Genomic DNA, 21,758 nt, shown 5'->3' with positions numbered 1-21,758 from the left:
GGGGCGCAGTCAGGTCTGCACATTGATATAATAGAGGCTGCGACTGGGGGGGAGCGCCAAGCCAGCCCCATGCATTGACATAAGAGGGAGGGGTGCCAGGGGTGGCACTGTGACGAACCTTCGCCCCTCCTGAAGGGGAACCCTGCGTACGCCTATGCGTGACACGAACACTGCTTGGGAGCGAGCACAGTGTAAGAAAATAAGAAAAAAGTGTGTGTCTTACACCGCGAGAGCTAGCAAACGAATGGAATACCACGGCAGTTTGTCCACTTTTTTTTTTTTACATGCCGCTTTGGCATCGCCTAAAGACGACACGCATATCCGCGTGTTGTGTGTTCTAGATTTAGTGCCAGGGACCCCCAGCCGCCGGCGTACGCACGCTCTGGCGTTCCATTGTACTCCCAACTGCACCTGCAGAATATGCAAAGAAACGTACGTGGGCGGCTGGGATCTCCCTATGTCCAAGGTTAAACTTCACATGAAAAGGTATCGAAACCGGCTCTGTATATGAACATCTACGGTTTTGAGCCCATGCTGCTTCTTGCTGCTCCTGTGTTCTAGCCTGCTTATGGTGACACGTGCACAGGCACGCAGGCAGAAATTTCTTTAAGGTGAGGGGGGGGGGAATACTACCTGGATCCGAAGTTGGGGCCGGCCAGGCAGACGTGGTCGAGCGTCATTTTGTTTTGTGCCCTGTATGCGATGGCATTTTTGGAGGGAGGGGGGTCACAGGCCTAATGTGCCACCCCCTGGCTACGCCACTGCACGTGCACCCTATCTAAGGTTCCCCAGCGCTCGTTGCCCCAGCAGGGCGAAGCTTATTCTCTGCGGTAGTGGTGTGTGAGGGTAAGGCGCGCCTCGAAAAGAGGATCTCGCACGAGCTTGTTGCTTCACACAAGCAGAGCAAACTACAAACTGTGGACTTTCTTGTTTCAATCTACTATCAGTCAGAGCCATTTCTTTTCTTATCGTGCCTGTTCGCACTGTATTTCAAGTGCCTGTTTATCACAGGCGAGAGGGTAATAGCCTGTGATCAGAAATTTCCAATAATTTGATACTTTATTTTGATACCGCATTCCTTGGGTAAGCTTTCCGGGCAGCATATATTGAAAACCTAGTAGGAGCAGAGCTAGCAACTGGCGGCGAGAGCTGATTGGCTACTTGAGCCGAGGGACGCTGTGATGTCACCCCATAGCAACGGCGACGGCGCCGCTTCGGATCTTGGCCGCTTTGGTCGCGCCACGCGGTTCGTACGCGGTTTCGGCTTTCGCGCTGCGCGCGTTTGGCCGCCCGAACCGCTCTCTCTCTCGCGGCGCTTCTCGTTTTGCGCTGGGCCGCCGATGACTACTGGAGAACCTTGCCAAACCATGAGCGCTACGCGCGCCGTTATTTAGTGAATAAAGTTGCCTTAATTAGGAATGCATTCCTACACTTCGCCAGGGCATTGCAAAAAACAATAAAATGCTGCGCAGTTCATGGAGTTATTTGAACTCTATTAAGAAACTTCATGTAATCGCCAAAATTACGCATCGCAATACACTGGCTGTACTTAAAGCTCATAGCACTGTGATGCAGGTTCTTTGTTGCTGATTTGTTTTTCTCCCGGGCTGAGCCTCAGAGAGTTTTTCTAATAAGGACAAAGCCGTTCGGTTTCCAAGAAACACACAAAAAGTTTAATTGAAAAGTAAAAAGGCAAAGATTCCTCACAAAACAAAACACTTAATAAACAGTTGACTGGACATGACGAAACACATCTGTAAACACCCAACAAAAACGTTCAAAGTCAGTAACTAAACCTAACGTTCGAAAGGGGCTGAGTGATGGGAGTAGCGCAAGATATCTGTTCGGTCTCACCCACACGCTGAATTCCGCCGACGATGAGCAAACCGGAACGCGGTGATTCCGGCTTCAGGACGCGGGCAGGACGGGGATGAAGGGACGCTGGCTGCTGACGACACGTCGAGAAACCAGGCCGGAACGTGGTGGCTCTGGCTTTAGGAGTGTGGACCCGTCTGTGACGAGAGAACGCAGGCTGGTGGTGACGCGTCAGAGAACCAGGGTCGACCTAGTCAAGCAGCTGGGCGCACAGCTCGGGCCCGGAGCCCGACGGCTGTAGCTCGCCTGCCGGAACCAAAGTCCGCAGGCCCTGGAAAGGAGTTCAGGACCGGATGGCCACGGTCCTTTGGAGCGGGAACACGACGGCAGGAGGCCCCGGCCGGTTGAAGACCTGCAGGCTCGGGTCCTACGCCCGACGGCCCATCTTCAGCGCCCGGTCCGGTGACGACCTTCCGCTTGCACTGCCTGCCTCGAATTCCCCTTGCTCTGGTCTGCTCAGGCTCCTGCTTCAGCTCTGGCCCACTTGTCTCGTTCTGATTGGCCTTTCAAAACTCCGTGGTGATCAGCCATTGGCCCTTGTTTTCTTTATGGTCTTGGATGCTTGCGCTCCACGCTCTCACGTGTACCGGTCCTCGGCGTCGTCGTTGTTCAGGCGACCCAGCACGTGCACTCGGTCATCCTTTAATTTCGCGCACTTTTCGAAGGCGCGCACTTTGAACGCGCACCACACATCACATACGCCCCCCTTTCATTCAAGTTTTTTTTTTAGAAAAAAAAAACTGCCGATGAGTGCGCGTTCTGCACTACGTCACAATTACACCACATATTTGCACCACGCAGTTCAACACATCACACCGATGGCACCACACTGCTTCTTCGTTGACATGTCTCACGTCGAAACACCGAGTCCACAGAACGTAACATTCAACCAACAACAATAAGAAAAGTTTTTTTTTTTTTTTTCGAGAAGAAAAAAAAAAACTGCCGTTGAGTGCACGTTTCGCACTGCACCACAATTTACCCACATATGTCCGCCACACAGTTCACTGCATTGCCCAAAGGTCCACATTCACTAACCTCAAAATACGCAAGAAGTGAGAAAAAGTATGGACACATCTAGCGGATTGTGAAAATCCCCAAATTAGTAGTACACCACCCCTTTTTTTTTATCATATATACCCTATCATCTCAAAAACTATACATCATGTTAATGTTACATTGCATGTAACTTCTTCAAATATTTACAAGCAACACCCTTCCATGGTCCGCAAGCAAGATCCAAAAGAAACCAGCGGGAAATCGAATTTGACGCTTAAGTTATAGCGTCCCATACAAGACGTTTAACTGCTCTAACCATTTGACAAGAGTAAGGAATCGGAAGCCAGTGGAAGAATTCTCGACCGTAAGCTCGTATGAACCTAAAGCTGTGTATCACCAGGTTCCCAACCTCGAAATCACAAGCATACACGCTGGAATGTCTGTATGCCAGTCGGAGGCGTTGCCTCCAGGCGCACCAGTACAACCACGCCTGAATCATTTCATCCTTCCCACGAACGCCTTGCTTGAGCTCGTAAGCCGCTAATCGTTGAGACATCTTAACAGAAGCGACCTCTTCAACCGAAGATGCCAAAGAGCACCAGTCGGCGTCCTTCCTCGTACAATAACCTGCTGGACCATTACTGCCTTCTGGTTCACTTTCCATCCCTTCAGCTTTCTGTATTGCTTGTTCATCAATACTTTCAACCCTTCTGCCTGGGTCATCGTGATTACCCTCATTGTCACATATAGCTGACCTACATTGCAACTCTACTCTCTGTTCTTCAACAAGTGCTTTTGCATTTTGCTCCAATATTCTTCTAAAAGCATCATCTACAATTTCCCGAGAACACAAGCCATCTCTCTGTATGGGCAAGTTATAATCATGGTGAAAAACCATGTCCGTAGCGTCTGTTGCTATCTCCAGTGGCCCAAAACAATAGGTAGCTGCTACATCAGAGCTTTCATTATGGCATTCGCCGGCATTACCTAGGAGACCTTTTATTGCTCCTTCAGCGGAGCTATTCAGAGGCAATCCTACCTCTGAATAAAGTGCGCTTGACCTCTCACAGGTTTCAAAATACCCTTTACTCTGAATGGAACGTTCTTGTTCCATGCTCACGAAGCATTCCTGCGCTTCAATAAGCTTATCGAGTCTCCTAGTCTTTTGACTGTTTACCTCCCTGTCATACTCTTTCAGAGTTTCTTTCTCTAGCGAAAGGTCATGACGAGGTACAGGGTCAGTCTCACGTAAATTCAAATCGCTCCCGATGTAACTGCTTTCAGAGCACACCTCATCCACTGGTTGACTACTCTGGCTCTCAGACCACGTATATTCAGCGTTTTCCCTCTCAAGCCACTGCTGCAAATCCTCATATTCTAGTTCCAACAGTCTCTTCTTTTCGCGCATCTCTATCTCGAGCAGCCTTTTCTTTTCACGCATTTCTAGCTCAAGCTGCTCCTTCTTAGCGCGTGTCTCTCGCTCGAGCTTCTCTCTCCTAGCCCGTGTTTCTCGCTCGAACTCCTCTCTCTTAGCGTGTGTTTGCAATGCAATCTGCTGCTTTTTAGCGTCACATATCGCAGCCCGTTCCTCACGCTCCCTCTCCATCCGCTCCGCGTACCATACTCTAAACTCCGCTCCCGTCAGTCCCATTTTATCCGCCAACTCAATTAACTCCCACGTGTTCGTCATCGTGTTAACCGCGTCAAAAAAATCTACTGGAAAAACAAACGACTTTGTCCTGTCGCGGACGCCAATTTGTGATGCAGGTTCTTTGTTGCTGATTTGTTTTTCTCCCGGGCTGAGCCTCAGAGAGTTTTTCTAATAAGGACAAAGCCGTTCGGTTTCCAAGAAACACACAAAAAGTTTAATTGAAAAGTAAAAAGGCAAAGATTCCTCACAAAACAAAACACTTAATAAACAGTTGACTGGACATGACGAAACACATCTGTAAACACCCAACAAAAACGTTCAAAGTCAGTAACTAAACCTAACGTTCGAAAGGGGCTGAGTGATGGGAGTAGCGCAAGATATCTGTTCGGTCTCACCCACACGCTGAATTCCGCCGACGATGAGCAAACCGGAACGCGGTGATTCCGGCTTCAGGACGCGGGCAGGACGGGGATGAAGGGACGCTGGCTGCTGACGACACGTCGAGAAACCAGGCCGGAACGTGGTGGCTCTGGCTTTAGGAGTGTGGACCCGTCTGTGACGAGAGAACGCAGGCTGGTGGTGACGCGTCAGAGAACCAGGGTCGACCTAGTCAAGCAGCTGGGCGCACAGCTCGGGCCCGGAGCCCGACGGCTGTAGCTCGCCTGCCGGAACCAAAGTCCGCAGGCCCTGGAAAGGAGTTCAGGACCGGATGGCCACGGTCCTTTGGAGCGGGAACACGACGGCAGGAGGCCCCGGCCGGTTGAAGACCTGCAGGCTCGGGTCCTACGCCCGACGGCCCATCTTCAGCGCCCGGTCCGGTGACGACCTTCCGCTTGCACTGCCTGCCTCGAATTCCCCTTGCTCTGGTCTGCTCAGGCTCCTGCTTCAGCTCTGGCCCACTTGTCTCGTTCTGATTGGCCTTTCAAAACTCCGTGGTGATCAGCCATTGGCCCTTGTTTTCTTTATGGTCTTGGATGCTTGCGCTCCACGCTCTCACGTGTACCGGTCCTCGGCGTCGTCGTTGTTCAGGCGACCCAGCACGTGCACTCGGTCATCCTTTAATTTCGCGCACTTTTCGAAGGCGCGCACTTTGAACGCGCACCACACATCACAAGCACGTTGAAGCTATCTCCTATCGCGTCCGACGCACGTTGTTTAGTGAATAAAGTTGCCTTAATTAGGAATGTATTCCTAGCTTTTCCCAGAGCATTACGCAATTTTGCGCCGAAAAATTGCTGCGCCGTTCACAAACTTTTTTGAATTGTATTAAAAAAACCCTATCAGCAACATTCGGTACCGAAATAACGGGCTGTAATTAAAGCCATGGAATACATCGTAAAAGCGCTACCACACAACACAAGGGAAGAAGAGACGAGCACAGGCGCAAACTAACAACTGATCTATTGAACGCAGATCAACAAGTATATATACCAGCAAGCTGCGCAGGCGCATCGTCATAGCGATCCTTAGAACAGGAAACAGAAAAAACGTTCAAACAAGGCGCGTCAGAAATTGAATTTCGGCTTTGTACAGCGCAATGGAAGTGTCGCTGACACAATCCTCACCTGCTTTTATAATGAAAAACGCTTCTAAGGTTTCACGGGCCGTTTTTTGCCTACTTCTGCCAAGGATTTTTGCGCAGCGGAACCGTGGTTCACAATTCGAGCACGCCGCGCAGTGGTCAACAAGATGACTTCCCTCGTTATTGTTAAGATTTCTTTCGTGTTCCCTGAGTCGGTCATTGAGGCAGCGCCCTGTCTGGCCGATGTAGCTCATAGTGCATTGAAGGTGCCTCCCATCGCGCGGAGAGCTGCTTTGTTAAGTACGCGCAGTATCTGGAGCCAGCATGTGCCTTTATTATATCACCTAGTTTGGTCCACATGCTCTAAAGCGCCCGTTAAGTTATTTTATCGAACAGCAAATAATAATAAAATAATGCGTATTAATTAAAGCTTACAATGCATTGCAGGCATTTCCCATCGCGCACAGTTTTGCAATAATGCGCACGACGCAGTCTCTGGAGCCAGCACGTGCCTTTATGTCACCTATATCAACTTTAATCGGAACTGCGCAGAGCCTACATACACCCACTTTGGCCGATTTGCGACCCAATCATGCCACGTGTAACTCGTGAAATAAAGGAAACTGGTATACAGCGTTGTACATAAGCTGTGACCCTTCAAACACCACATTTCTATCTTACAAATAAATATCCGCGAACTTGAGCAAGAGGAGATGAACAGTTGGAAGTATTGTTTCTCTAAAATGTAGTTGTTAGGTTTGTTCGTTTTTTTGTTCTGCATGACAATTTTGTTTCAGAGGTTAACTTTTTTTGTTCCGAACGGCCACGTGCGCTTTTCCTTCCCGCTGTCCACGGCCAGCATTTTTTAAGTCTTTCGCGGGTTGTGGGGTCCTTGAGGCTGGCAGAACGAATCTTTCTCCCCTTCACACCAAACCACATTTCTGCGTGCTTTTGTGCAGCGGCCTACGCAGTTTAAGCTTAAACAAGGCCGTGCCGCTGGTGCGCTCTGGGTTCCAATGCCTAGTGTAGTCTGGAAAGCGATCGCTGAAACGAGCGAGCAAGCAGCCTCCATATCGAATTGCCACATCGAATTGCGTATGGCTTGATTCGATATGGTCGTGCAGCCCAGCTTCTCGACGGAAAAGCCCGCGCGGCCAAGGTCCGGAGCGGCACCGTCACCGTTGCTATGGTGTGACGTCAGAGCGTCCCTCGGCGCAAGTAGCCAATCAGCTCTCGCCGTCGGTTGCTAGCTCTGCTCCTACTAGGTTTTCAGTATATGCTTCCGGGCACTTGGGTGGGCATAGGGGGGGCAGGCGAGAATTTTGGGGGGGCTCCAGCCCACCCTTGCCCCCCCCTGGCGCCGCCCCTGCACTGCGAGCTGTTGGATGGGAATGTCGGAATATGCAAGCTTCGAACTTGACTCAGATTTGTATCGTTCACATAAAGCTTGGACACCTCGAAGACTCATGTGCCTGGTTGCCCACCTGGTAGATCCTCTTTTTTTTTTTTAGGTGATGTATTTGCCAAGGTGTGGGGACACTCTGCGTGGCCTAGTGGATCTCCCGAGACTCGAGTCGGCTGCTGCTTGTTCTTAGCAAGTGACCTTATGCTTGGCCTGGACCATGCCAGGGTCCCCTGATGGGTGACTTGCAATGGGTGGTGCATGTGCAGATGACTGGTTCAATACAGCATCCGTTGATTGCTCCTGTAGTACAAAGTCTCACACTTTTGGTGATATGGGTGCTGCTTTTCAGCCGGGCGCTGCTTCTCGCGTGGGATGTGGTGCCTGCAGTATAGGCGACGAGACTATCAACACAAAGTCTTCGTAAGTCATCTAGTGGGTCTAAGTGTTTGGAAGTCCTTTTTAGGTGCCAGTGATATCTTTGATAATGCTGTCCTTCATCAGAGCAGACAATGTAAGATCTAGGAACAACAAGTCTCTTCACCCGGGCTTTCAGAAACCACCCCTTGTTGTTTCTTATTCTGATGGTGTCCCCTTAGGAAATAGGTGTGCCTTAGCTGAGATCCTGTGAATGTATCTAGAATAAAAACGTTGAATCTGCTGAAAGGTCTAAAAGTTGTCTCCTGAGCAATCGTCCCTTAGAAGCAGACTCGGAGTGCGTTCGTTCAGAAGAGGCGAAATTCGGTAATTGAGCAGCACCACCCAAAACTCTTTTAAGAACACTTTTTAAAAGGTGCTTCGAGACCTGAGTCCCTTTCTCAGCTTGATCGTTGGCCCTGTGGAACTGTGGATTCGAGATGGTGCGAGTAAAGTCGCATTTAGCTGCAAACTGTCTGAATTCGCGACACATCAATGGAGGTCCTCGTGGTGCAGACTTCAATGGGTATCCCGTGGCAAAAAAGTGTAGCTAGTGTGTACACTACGACCTGGCTGGTCGACTGAGGCAGGTGTTCCCCTTCTAGGTAGTTGGGGTAGGCAAAGTAGGCAACCAGGTAACACTTTCACCCATGGTCAAACAGGTTCAACACAGATTCGCTGCCACAGCCTCATTGAAACCTGCCTCGGTAAAAATGGTTCTAAAGATTGTCTGTAGATGAAGTAATGACATGCGGTACACCTGCTAATTAGCAACTTGATGTCTGCATTCATTCCGGGCCAGTATGTTAGTATGCTCTGGCTTTGCACTTGTTCAATCTCAAATGGCCCCCATTAAGATGTTGCGGCATGGACCGCTGAAGACTCATTGGGATAACCACCCTGCCCCCCACAAGAAGTTTTGACAAAGTTTGCCCGAGACTGGTTATCCTTCCTGTGGTGCCTCGCCACTTGCTTAAGGGTCCTCTCGGGTTGCAGAGGACAACTGTCTTTCTGTTCTCACTTACTATAATGGCTGGCACGCTGGTCGCATGGATACACACATCTTGTTCATTTTTTACGCCACTTGGTTGGGTTCCCGGAATTCTTGACTGTGTGTCTGCCACAAGCAAATGCTTCCCAGGAACCTATTGCAATTTGATATCAAAAGGCTTTAGTCCCTAAAAACACCGCTGCAATTGTGGCAGCATCTTACTCAATTCATTCTGCAAAAAAGCAAGCAAATGTCCATAGTCTGTTTCAAGCCTAAAAGGAACCTCCTGAAACTTTTGCAAGCACATGACACAACAAACACTTTCTTTTCAGTTTTGCCATAGTTTGTTTCAGCCTTTAAAAAACCCTTGAAGCATAATTATCTGGTTGCCAATCTAGGTCATAGACCTGAGGCAGTGTAGTGCCTACAGCAAGGCTTGATGTATCTGCTCTGATTTTCGTTGGCTTCAATGGGTCAAAAACGATAATCACAGGAGCCGATGTCAAGGCGCCAATAACATCCTTCCACTCCTAGTCTTGATGAGCTTTTCATAGGAACTCAACGTCATTCTTTATCCAGGACCTAAGGGTCTTGGTTCTCCTTTAGAGATAGGTATAAATTTGGCAAAATAATTCATAATGGTTTAAAATTTCTGAATTTTCTCTCTACTTTATGGCTGTTGCATGTTGGCAACAGATTGAATAAGACTGGCATCCAGTTTTATTCATTTTTTGCTGATACAGGGCCAAAGAAATTTAACTTCGGTCTTGGGGGACAGACACTTTGGCTGTCTGAAGGTGGGCAGTCAATGGGAGGTCGCCCAGCTTTGTTAAGGGGTTGGCCGCTTGATACAGTACTTTTAAAGGCCACTAAAGAGAAACTATGGTTTAAATAGACAAACTACACTCTGAGAAATGGCATATATTTCGCTATCATAAGTTAAATATTAGCGAAGAAAATCAAAATTGAAGTTTTATTTTTAAGCGTGGAAACTGTGGCAATTTGGTAGGACATAACTGAATGTACGAACAGCGCAACTTGGAAGTAGTTTTGCAACTACGGAAGCGAAAAAGCAAGGTTGAAAGTCGGCGTTCTTTTCTATCCTTGTTTTTTCGCTTCCGTAGTTGCGTTATAACTGCTTCTAGGTTGCACTGTTGGTACATTTAGTCATTCATTTTAAAATTTTGCGCCAAAATTTCTGTGCGTTGCTTTGAAAGTTTCAAGATGTATTTTTCATATTTTTGTTACCTTGAGTAGACAAAATGTACTGATACTTCGTATGCTAGGTCTTTGGCACTTGCAGATGACAATGTACTTCATTTTTATCTATTAGTAGCTATGTAAGACTCGGTAGAGGCCTTCGAAATTTGTGACGTCACTGTAATTCGTGTGGGAATTCCAAGTTGGCATCTCCACTTGCATTTTTTAGTGCATTTTCTCGCTTACGAAATGTCCTATTGCGGTGCGAGTGTTGTTTTCAAGATTGTGAAATTGCAATTTACTAATACGTGAAAAATCATTTTGCTCTTCTGTGTCCGTTTAAAACTACACAAGGTGCAGAGATTCCAGTGCCTTCGATACCAGAGGCGATGCACTTACGTTCTTGTGTCTAATTACCCCCAAAACATCTGTTTTCTTTGTGGCTTGAAGATCGCTTGTTGGCCAAGAATTCAAAACCAGTTGTTCAGGCTTTAGAAAAATAATATTTCAAGGACAGCGCAAATGTCACTCACTCGTATTGCTCTATAGCCCATAGCGATGTGATGAAATATGTTCAATTGTGTGTTGTTCAGGCGAACAATAGAAACTTAGTTTAGGAACTTGCTGTGTCAGCTGATTTTTGCAAGTCTACATCTTTAGGAGTGGAAAGAAGTTGTTTCTTCAGCATAACAATGTTTCAGTAGCGCTTGTTCTTAACTGTACCTTTACAAGTTTTGTGGACAGGGATGCAAGGGAAAACTTGATTTACATATATGTGGACGACTACTTGGTTATATATATCAAGCGAAAGTTTTACACAGACCAATGTTGCACTGCTAGTACTCCTAGAGTGTGAAAAGGGGCTGAAATTGATGGTTGAGTTGCCGAATAATGAAACACAATTTTCTTCACTTGCAATTTGGCCACAAATTATGTTTATTGGACAGGGAAGCCCAGGCCAGATCCTCGTGTAGATTTTTCGGATCTAATAAAAGAATGCTGTAGTCTTCTCATAATTTTGTTGTACTCCTACATGTGATTTTATTGAAACAGTGTTGGAAAGTTTCTGGGACCAAGTCAGCAACTTAAAAGTGGTAAATTATCCTGCTTCTGTTCTCCAGATCACTAAAACTTCTGAAATGAGTAAACACAAAAAGTTGACAAGAATAAGAAATTGTTTGCCGTCAACTATATGTGCATAAAGTGGGCTTAACTGGCAATGCACTTTGGTGTCATGATAGCTTTTTTAGAGTCTGCCCAGAACAAGAAATGAGATGACTCCACTCATGGAAAGAGTATCTGTAGCATTGACTCAAATGAACCCTGTTGTTTTCTTGAGACATGTATTTTATTTCTTCATTGAAATACACAAAAAATGACTTGTGTCAACAAACCTATGTATCCGGCCACATGACCATTAATTGCTGTATGTAGTTGACAGTTTTTTGTTAGTTTTGAAATATTATTCGTTTCTTTGTATTAACACTTATTATGCCATAAAATTCTGAAAATATGCCAGCGTTAGTAGTATGCATGAAAGTGGCTCTGCCTACGCTAGGTGTAATGATTCCATGCTCATCAGTGCACCTTGAGCAACTTTTCAGCGTGTTCATGCAATCGTGCACGCAGTTTTCAGGTTGCTAAGGTTTTAGAGCGACACAGTTCTGCTACCTACTATTTGTCTCATAAATGATGTGCACTTCTACTGAACACAGCCGTGCATATGCATAGTGATGTTTTCGGTCACTTGGCTTGGCTTGTGTATCAAGAAAGCAACGACGCCCGGACAAGCTGCCCATTACACAGGCATAGATAACCTTGGGCACATGAGCACACAACACACGCGATATAAATACAGGAAAGGTGTATAAAGCCACATCACCTCACTGAAACGGCTTTATTTTCGTAAATAGTTGAAAAGCTCTAAATTAAAGTGGTTAAGCATATTTAAAAAACTCCTGTGGAAGGAGAATGACAACAGCTTTGACAAATTGGGAGAAAGGCTGGCGGCATGACTATTTTCAGCGTTGCTGGAAGAAAGATACATCTGTGTTTCAGATAGAAAAATAGTGCTTGTAAAATAACTACTTGTTTTGGGGTAACTACTGCAGTTACAAACACAACGGTGAGCTTTCTGTCATGCTATAAAAAAATAAGTCGAGAAAAATTAGTTCTTAGTTCCTTTCACATCAGCAGGATTCAATCGAATACACTGAATCCTTTAGAGACTAAGGTTGTGGATAGGCAAGAGTGATGTGGTATTAGTCATAAAAACATTGATTGTACTGGCACCAACATTATTTACCATATTTCCTTACCACTTGGTGTTGCATACATTGGTAAACGGGCCAATGTATCAACACTATTCTTAGAGAGCACCAAACAGCATTGAAAAAAATTCGGCAGATTCAATGTACCTTGGGAATCAATGTTATGCGCAGCTTGCAGAAGGAAGGTGACTCTGTTGCAATATTGTATTGAGCGAAATGTTATGGAAATTATGCTAAAGATATGTACATGCATGAGCAAAAGTGTACTGACTATGGGATCATGTGCCCTGATTCATCGATGCACCATTTAGCTATGAGACGCCTGCTTCGCTGGTGCGGTGCGCAGGCGCATCTAGTCGTATCAGTTGGGCCTTAATGTCGCTTTCTCTGACTTGGTTACGGCACTCGTAGCGGGGACGACAACTGGGCGTCGCTTGCTTTGCTTCATTAAATTTGTGCTGTTCCTTTTTTTTTTTTCGTAACGGCTCTGGCGGGGTGGATTCCAACAAGTAAACAACGTTAGATTTTCTCAACTCTCCTTGCCTTTGTCAGGTTAGACCAAGTTCAACTTGAATGAGTCTTGTTAAGTCAATGTTAGTATAGCCGAATATAATCAAGTCTAATTGAGTGCAGTATCGCGTCAAGTCAGACATAAGTAAAATTATTTAGGGCCAGTACAGCTTGCTGTTCTTATGGTAAGAGTAGTAAGGCTTCAGTGCACCCAGGTGCATCTAGAAATGTACATGTACAGCCAAATCTAATTAAGCATAGTTGATCATTTTGTCATTTCATTTAGCAGAGTAAAATTAGCCCAAATAAGGAAAACCTTACTGCGGCCATTTATTCCAAGTCTACTTCGCTATGAGCACAGAGAAGCCAAACCCAGGAAGATTTTAATTACCCCTTACTGACTATAAGTCCCATTTATGTCTGTTTAGTGTTAAGTCATGTACTAATTATGGCTGATTTATTAGCCTGGTATCTCATCAAATACCCAAGATTCTGGAGTTTCATGACATCGTTAGGATACTTATGCATAATTAAGCTAATCAGCAGTGCCACAGTAAGCATAGATAAATCTGACTGAGCTTGGTTGATCATGGCATCATCAAACTAATCTGATTTTAATTAGTTGTAATCAAGCAACTTCTCAATAAACACAAAAAGTAACTGCCGTTGAATTTTCATTGGCTCAGAAAATCTAAGCTGAGGAAGATACTAATTACTCTGGACCGAGTATAGTCTCGCTGAGCTAAATAAATCTAATTAGCCTTTAGAATAATGATAAAGGTTACTTAATTTGCATAACATCAAAGCCCACCCGAGGTACATGAGATTGATGTCGCTGAATCATTCAAATGTTCCTAATTGAGAAATCTTTAGCTATATAGGATGCTTTGGGGAGTAGATATGTTTAATGCATAGTAATTATTCACGCAAAATTACGCAGGGCAAGCATCCAGTAAAATTCTAGTTTTCTTTTGTCCGAAATGTACATCAAAATATCTAGATTACGATATTGGGAAACATGGCAAAATATGTGCCATCAAGAAACTGCACTGAAGACGCGCTTTTACCTTTGCTAACTTCCATGCAACTTGCATCTACAAAGAAGGCAAGCTGAGCTGAATTTTGTGTGCTTGAATTCATCAGGTTTTGCAATGCCAGCTTCGCTTAGTTATGCTAATTAACTGGGATAAATAATGATGTGAGCCTGGCACTGAAACACGTTTCATCGCAGCCACTACGTAAAAAATCTATATATAATGGCACAAGTTTGATGGAGCAAGGAAAGCGACACCCAGTTGTCATTTTGACTATGAGCTCCGTAACCTCATCAGAAAGAAACATGAGGGGCCAACTGATACAACGGGGATGCATGCAGCAGGCGTCTCTTCGCTAAATAGCACAATAATGTCTTCGGCCATGCAATCCCGTAGTCTGCACACTTTTGATTACGCCTGTACAAATGTTGTACACACGGACTTATGTTGAACATAATGTAACTGCACAAAAAATCGACGAAAACACTAAAGAAGAGATTTTTATACTGCTTTTATATTGCCTCGTTCTTGCAATAAAGCTTCAGTTGATAGCGAGCGCTTGCCTGACCTTTTCTTTCCATTAGTGTTTTCATCTGTTTTTTGCGCAGTTACATTATAAATCATTACCAACTCAGAAGTTCATTTTAGAAGCTTACCATGCTTCTGAAATGTTGAACGATCACACATATTTTTATAGCCAGTTATTTTACAGTTACGTAACGATGCCAACTGTAACATAGGTATTAGCAACATCAGAAACGATAAGCTGATATGTAGCGCTTGTTCTCACAAGGATGGTAGCCTTTGACACTGCTGCATTGAACAACCTCACTGGATGGCGCTTAACTACAATCGCCATTAACCTGACATGATGGCTGTATAATAGGAATACATATATAATGTTTATAAAATTTGGTAACTAGCACTGCAACTACAAACGATATTTTACAAATTTAAGCGTCTATTTGATCAGCATTTATGAAACCTGACACTGCTCTGTGGTAGAATAACCTGATTGTCACCCAGAAGTCCAGATTTGATTCCCATTTCGACCCACAGATTTATTATTTGCATTCATCAAGTGAACACCGCCAATTTCAACTTTTCCTAACACTCTCTCATTAAAATTACCGATGCCTATTCTTGCTGTTCCTGGGTAGATATAAACAGTCAATCACCTGTGGTCCATTCACCCATGGTATAAATGGGTATGTGACACTTGTTCTGCTGAAAGGGTTTGACAATGTAGACGACAGGATTGTCACGTTATTGATGTCGTGACCAGCAAGTTGTATTTGTCAAAGCATCTTACCCTTCCATACTAATTTTGGTTTACTCCACGTTATGGGGGTGGTCACGAGAGCACCCATGCGTAGGCAGCTAGACAGACACTAAAAGTGCCTGCAATGCGCAAAGGAATGCTTCACATTTAATAAAATAGACATACTCATATGGATGTGCACTGCAGGAAGTGTAAATGCTATCCCGTGCTAACTCATATGAACATGACAAATAAACATAAAGACAGCGCAGTGTGTGATAATAATGAAGCACGCCACATCAATAAAGAAGGCAGTAAATGTATCAGGCAAACAACCAGTCACAAGTTTTCATATGACTATCAGGCATGACTTGGTATGAGTATTGAGGTTTTGCTTTCGATGCACCTTGTTTTACATGGCTTCTCTGCATCAATGTATGTGTGCCTAGTTATTCATACAGATAAAGGCGGAAGAAGCTAAGGCACACAAGCTGCGAGGCACAGCACTGTTTTCGCAGATGCAAATTGGGATCAACAAAGTCAGTGGCACTGTGTCCCATCGTTAGTGTGTCATACCTTTTTTTTCTCATCTTTTTTTGTGCTTTGACAAAATAAGCCAATGCCAACTAGCTCAGTTTTCAGCACCAACAAGTGTATAGAAGTTCAGTTGTAGGTCTGTGTTTCTGTGTTCATTGTTTACTCTCTCCGTTGACTTCGTCCTAGTGTGTTTTTGCATGATTGCAAGATGAATAACAGTGTTGCATTCTTGCATGCTATGAATTGTCATGTGCATACACTACTATTCTTTTCCCCCTTGCATCTTATCTAAATTTTATCGAATTTTACAAGCGTAGGTTCTGATTTCATCAGTGATGAAGATGAAGACTTCAGCCCTGGTGACTTGAAAGTGAGGAAAAGGGCGTCCCCCGTGCGGCTATGCAAGTATAAATACAAGTGGGTACTTCTGCATTCTGCATTTTCGTCTCACTTGAGTTTGTATCAGGTTACCCTCCTGAGGTATAGCAAAAGGTTTAGCTCATGTCTAGTGTGCACTGTATAGACCAAGTTACCTTTGCCTTCTACCTGCTTGCACAGAGTCCATTGGCACTTGGGGCATAGCCAGGGGGGAGGTGGATGTTAGGAAGGGTTCAAATTCCTCCCCACCCTCAAATTTTTCAACTTTTATAGCGCCACTCTTCCCCTTCTTTTTTTTCGAAATCTGACGTTAGCGTCGACAGGGTGCATCAGGTCTTTGGAAACCTTAAAAACCACTGAATTTGAAAAGTGGATTTCCAAAGCCCTTGAAAGTCCAGAAATTTTTTTTTCCCATCCTTGAAAATCCTTGAATTTCGTGAGCACTCCCAATCCACATTGCGGCCTCTTTTATGAGGTAGATCAGCATACCTGACAAGTATCCCAAATTTTGACCAGTTTTCACGTTTGTACGGTTGTTTCAGCACAGAGAGATGAGTGCCGGAGGAAGTTGGCTTTATGAGACTGGCTAAATGACGTTATGTTAAGCCCAGCAGTATAATTAGTTAAAAAAATTAACCTTTTATGTCCTAAGAGTCGTGCAAAAGAAATCCAATTGTGACTGTGTGTGTCTATAGTGTTGTACGTCACAGGTTTGTCTACCATATATACTGATAACCTCTTAAGTGTATAGAATGTTATTTCATGAAGTACAATTTTATTCAACCAGTATTCTGTTTATTTGCTACGAAAATAATCATTGAACAAGTTTTTTCAGATTGACCAACAACATGATGCCATTATTTTTGCATCATGAACTGAAATAGGGAGTGCTCCTAAGATGACTGGCTTCATGAGATTTGAAATGAGTGGAAACATTTCTAGTTCTCAACACAAGACAAGAGCCCCATAATTTTTCATGCCCTTTAATGTAAATGCAACTTGCTTCTCCTCCAGGATGTAAAGTTAGCTGCTCCAGGTTGCTCCAAAATAACAACTTTCGCTGCTCCAAAGTGCTCCAAATTTTTCGCGGCTCCAAGAATTTCTCCAAATCAGAAGACTTCAGTGGCATCACTGAAGTTCTTCAATGAAACGCTAGGAAACTTCCTTAAACGATTTCCCTCCGAATTCTGGCATTTTTTGGGAGCAGTTAAATCATAAGTAAACCAGATAAGTATAGGAGATACTCCTGTGATAGATACACAACAGATAGCCGATTGTTCCAACGAGTTTTTTCATTAACTCTTTAATAGAGATGCACAACGCTCGGTCGCTATTTCTGTCCATACTCTATGAAGCCTCTTTCGTTTCATCAGGAGGGCGTGTTTGAACAACTGTTGAACTTAGATACAGCCTGGCGCGGTGGTCTAGTGGCTAGGGTACTCGGCTGCTGACCCGCAGGTCGCAGGATCAAATCCCGGCTGTGGTGGCTGCATTTCCGTTGGCGACGGAAATGTTGTAGGCCCGTGTGCTCAGATTTGGGTGCACGTTAAAGAACCCCAGGTGGTCGAAATTTCCAGAGCCCTCCACTACGGCGTCTCTCATCATCATATGATAGTTTTGGGGCGTTAAACCCCACAAATCAATCAATGAACTTAAATACATAGAAACCCTGTGTCCCCGACAGAATACCAACGACATTTTTAAAGCGATACGCCGAGTAGGTGTCTTTCTATGTGATAAATATTTTTGAACAGTCATTACGTAACCATTTCGTTCCACAAGATCGGTGTTGGGCTGCTGTAATACCCGTGTTTAAAAGCGGAAATCACATGCATCCAAACAACTATTGCCCTGTATACTTAACTTATGTATGCTGCAAGATCATGGAGCACGCAATCGCTAAACACATCAATCATTTTCTGGAAACAAATAAGCTGCTTTGCACCAATCAGCATGGTTTCACAAGGGGCCTATCTATAGTTACACAATTTATCGAAACAGTTCACAACTTTTCGTGGGTTTTGGTTGAACACCAAAAAACTGATGTACATTTCATTGATTTTAAAGAAACGTTTGACAAAGTTTCACATGGTAGGCTGCTTTATAAGCTGCATCAGATTGGTATCAATAGTTAAGTTTTAAAATAGATTGAAGCTTATCTAACATGGCGGAGGCAAGTGGTGCGGAATAATGATTCCGTTTCAAGCTTGTTTCAAGCTTTTTGGGTGTTCTTTTCGGGGTACCACAGGGGTCAGAGCTAGGCCCTTCATTGTTTTTGTTTTATGTCAATCATGTAGCCACAGTTGTTCAGCCGCCAGCGGTCTTGACTGTTTACAGATGACCGCTTAATTTATGCTCCAGTTATCTCTGAAATAGATCAGGAAAAAATTAACCAGCATCTTCAAGCTCTCCATCCATAGTGCGAAAAATGGGGCATGGAAATTAAGTACAGCAAAACCACTTTTGCGCATAGTACCCGAAAGAAAAAGTTGTCGATTTCCAGTATCGTAGGGGCAGTGCGATTTCGACAAAATGTTTCTTAGCTTAAATATCTAGGCATTGTGATATTACATGACCTAAACTGATGCAGCGACATTTAATATGTTTGTTGTTCGTCATATATAAAGCTGCGTTTTTTTTAATGAAACAACGAAACTCAACCAATGACGTTAGACTGTCTGAAGTATGCTGCCGTAGTTTGGAGTCCCCACCGAAAGGGCTAATAAATGAGGTGGAAAGAATCCAAAGACTTGCAGCCAAGTACACATGGTTATGATGAAAGATGTTTATTTGAAGATGGGCTGATGGAAAGAGGCTGAATAGCTGTCGCCCTGCACCGATCCACTCGCAAGACAAGTGTTCTTCGTTCTCCTCTTTTCTGTTCTTCGTGGGGGGGAGGAGCATCCCACTCCTCCCCCCCCACAGACGAAGCCCGCCAGCCGAGTAACGGCTATGTGAACGTGGAGTCGCGCTTTAGGCGCGCGACGTGTGCAAGTTGCATGTGCCAAGAACGGTAGCCGTGATTGAGGAGAGATGAGCTATCGAGTACGTCAGGTCACTGAGCCGGTCGACGATGACGAAGGGGCCTGTATAACGAGCCAGAAACTTTTGACACAGGCCACGTTTGCGAAATGGCGTCCAGAGCCAAACTATGTCGCCTTTGTTGTGAGAAATGTCCTTGTGTCATGAATTGTAGTTGATCATGGAGCGGTCTTGGGATGCCAATGTACGAAGTCGAGCTACACGCCGTGCTTCCTCTGCGCAGCAGATTGTCTGAGCAATAGCAAGGTCCGCATGAGTATGGAATGGCAGAATGGTGTCAAGGTAGAATCGGGGCAGTCGAACGTAAAGGAGGTAGAAGGGGCTGCAGCCAGTGACTTTATGTCTCGCCAAGTTGCAGGGGTTTATATTCAAGGGGAGGATGTCATCCCGATTCTTGTGTCTTGAATTGACGTACATAGAAATCATAGTGGTGGGCATTCTGCTCGTGCGCTCCACGAGACCATATGTCTGTGAATGATAAGGTGTCGCGTGGAGAAATTGACAATCACGGAGATGCAAGAGCTCTTCCACCACATCGGCAATGAACTGGCGTCCACGATCACTCACAATAATGCGAGGGGGTCCATGGCGAAGTATGATTGTCGACGGAAGGAAGCTCGAAACATCCATTGCCATGGCTGTTGGCGTAGCGGCGGTCTCTGCACAATGCGCCAGGTGATCAACACAAATGATGACCTAACAGTTGCTGTTTGATGAGCGCGGGAAAGGGACGACGAGGTCCACTCCCACCGTTTCGAAAGGTGTTGAGGGTGGTATCGAAGGGCAAAGAAGTCCGATCGAGGCAGTGTTCGGGCGCTTGAATTGTTGGCATTTGTCACAAGTGGCCGTGGCCACACATTTTTCTATATTCTTTCTCATTCTAGGCCGGTAGATTTTACCCTGAATGTGGTGATACGTTTTGGCAAAACCCATGTGTGAGGGGGTCCCGTCATCATGCATAGCATGGAGCACGTCTTGTCGCAACTTTGTAGGGACCACTAATAGTAAGTGTGCGCCATCAGTCGCGTAATTCTTTATATAGAGCAGGTCATCTTGCATAACAAAGCCATTGTTGTTTGTCGGCTGAGCAGCTGAGTCCAAAAAGGCGTCTAGGGTACGGTCGTTTCGCTGTTCTTTCCTGAAGGTGGCGAGGTCGGGGAAACGTGTATTGTCAATGGAGGCTAGGAATTCATCAAAATTGACGGCGTAACTTGTAGTTGTGGGTTGCCGTATTTGCGTAAGACAGTCGGTGTCGCCATGCTGGCGGCCACTCTAGTAACAGACCGCAAAGTCAAACTCCTGCAAGCGTGGTGCCCACCCGAGCAAGGCGACCAGGTGCGTCACGGAGACCAAGTAACCAACATAGTGAATGATGGTCGGTAACAAGCGTGAAGTGATGGCCATAGAGATATGGGCGGAACTTCTGCACTGCAGAAACTACAGCTAGACACTCTTGCTCCGTTACAATGTAATTCTGTTCGGCCTTGCTCAACGAATGGCTGGCGTACGCAATGGCATGCTTGGCATCGCCAGAACTCTGAATGAGGAGGGCACCGAGGCCAATTCTACTTGCATCAGTGTGCTTTTTCGTTGTGGCAGAAGGGTCGAAATTGTAGACTATAAGTCCAGAAGGTAGTATGAACTTTAGCTGCCAAAACGAAGATTCGCAATCCGTTGTCCAGGTGAAAGGTGTGTCTTTGCGTAGCAACGAGGTCAGAGGGTATGCAGTGTCTGCAAAATTGGGTACAAAATATTGTTACGGGAGAATAACTTGACTTTATAAAACGAGGAATAAACTCGGTGGTGGACAAGATGGCGCCCAGTTGGCTCACAGATCTGACAACATCGTCCTCCTCTTTGTCTTCTTCGTCGTTCTCATCCTACCGTTACATGATTTCCCCGGCGGCTGGAGCACCGACCCGGTGCTAATCAGGAGGCACTGGAGTAATACGGTTTGAGTCGCGTAACATGCACTACGTCAGTGTGAGGGTGAAGGATGGCGGGGTCCGTAGGGGTGATTTCGTATGTGACGTCAGTTACTTGGCGTAAGATACGGTAGGGACCTGAATAGCGTGGGAGTAACTTCTCCGAAAGTCCAACGCGGCGCGAGGGGAACCATAACAGAACGAGATCTCCGGGTGTGAAGTGGACGTCACGATGGCGGGCGTCGTATACGCTCTTCTGATTGTCCTGGGAGTCCAGTAAGCGTCGTCGAGCAACTTGGCGTGCCGCTTGGGCCTTCATTATTGCATCACGAGCGTACTGAGACTTGTCATTTAGTCCGGCCGGCAGGAGGGTGTCGAAAGGTAGCGCAGGGTCACGGCCGAACAACAGAAAAAAAGGAGAGAACCCAGCGGTGTCGTGTCTGGAAGAATTGTACGCGAATGTTACAAACGGTAACGTAGTGTCCCAGTCGCGGTGATCGGCGGAGACATACATGGAGAGCATGTCGGTGAGAGTGCGATTGAGGCGCTCCGTTAGACCATTTGTTTGTGGATGGTAAGCAGTCGAGAGCTTGTGTTTAGTGGCGCAGGAGCGGAGGAGGTCATCAACCACTTTGGAAAGGAAGTAGCTGCCTCGGTCGGTAAGGAGTTGTCGAGGGGCGCCATGATGTAAGATGACGTCCTCCAAAAGGAAATCGGCCACGTCAGTTGCACAGCTGGTTGGAA

General features: G+C 45.5%; 1 protein-coding gene across 7 annotated transcripts in view; it reads left to right on the top strand.

Moving 5' to 3' along the window:
- Positions 1-21,758, top strand: part of LOC119167669 (uncharacterized) — a 58,462-nt gene that overhangs the window by 15,668 nt on the left and 21,036 nt on the right. For all 7 annotated transcript variants that reach the window (XM_075865909.1, XM_075865912.1, XM_075865913.1 and 4 more), the window contains one exon: positions 15,987-16,086. In XM_075865909.1, coding sequence (XP_075722024.1) covers positions 15,987-16,086 — 100 coding nt within the window. The remainder of the gene's footprint in view (positions 1-15,986; positions 16,087-21,758) is intronic.

This window comes from Rhipicephalus microplus, chromosome 6, assembly GCF_043290135.1.
Source record: "Rhipicephalus microplus isolate Deutch F79 chromosome 6, USDA_Rmic, whole genome shotgun sequence".
NCBI lineage: Eukaryota > Metazoa > Arthropoda > Arachnida > Ixodida > Ixodidae > Rhipicephalus > Rhipicephalus microplus.
This window is presented reverse-complemented; position numbering and strand designations above follow the sequence as displayed.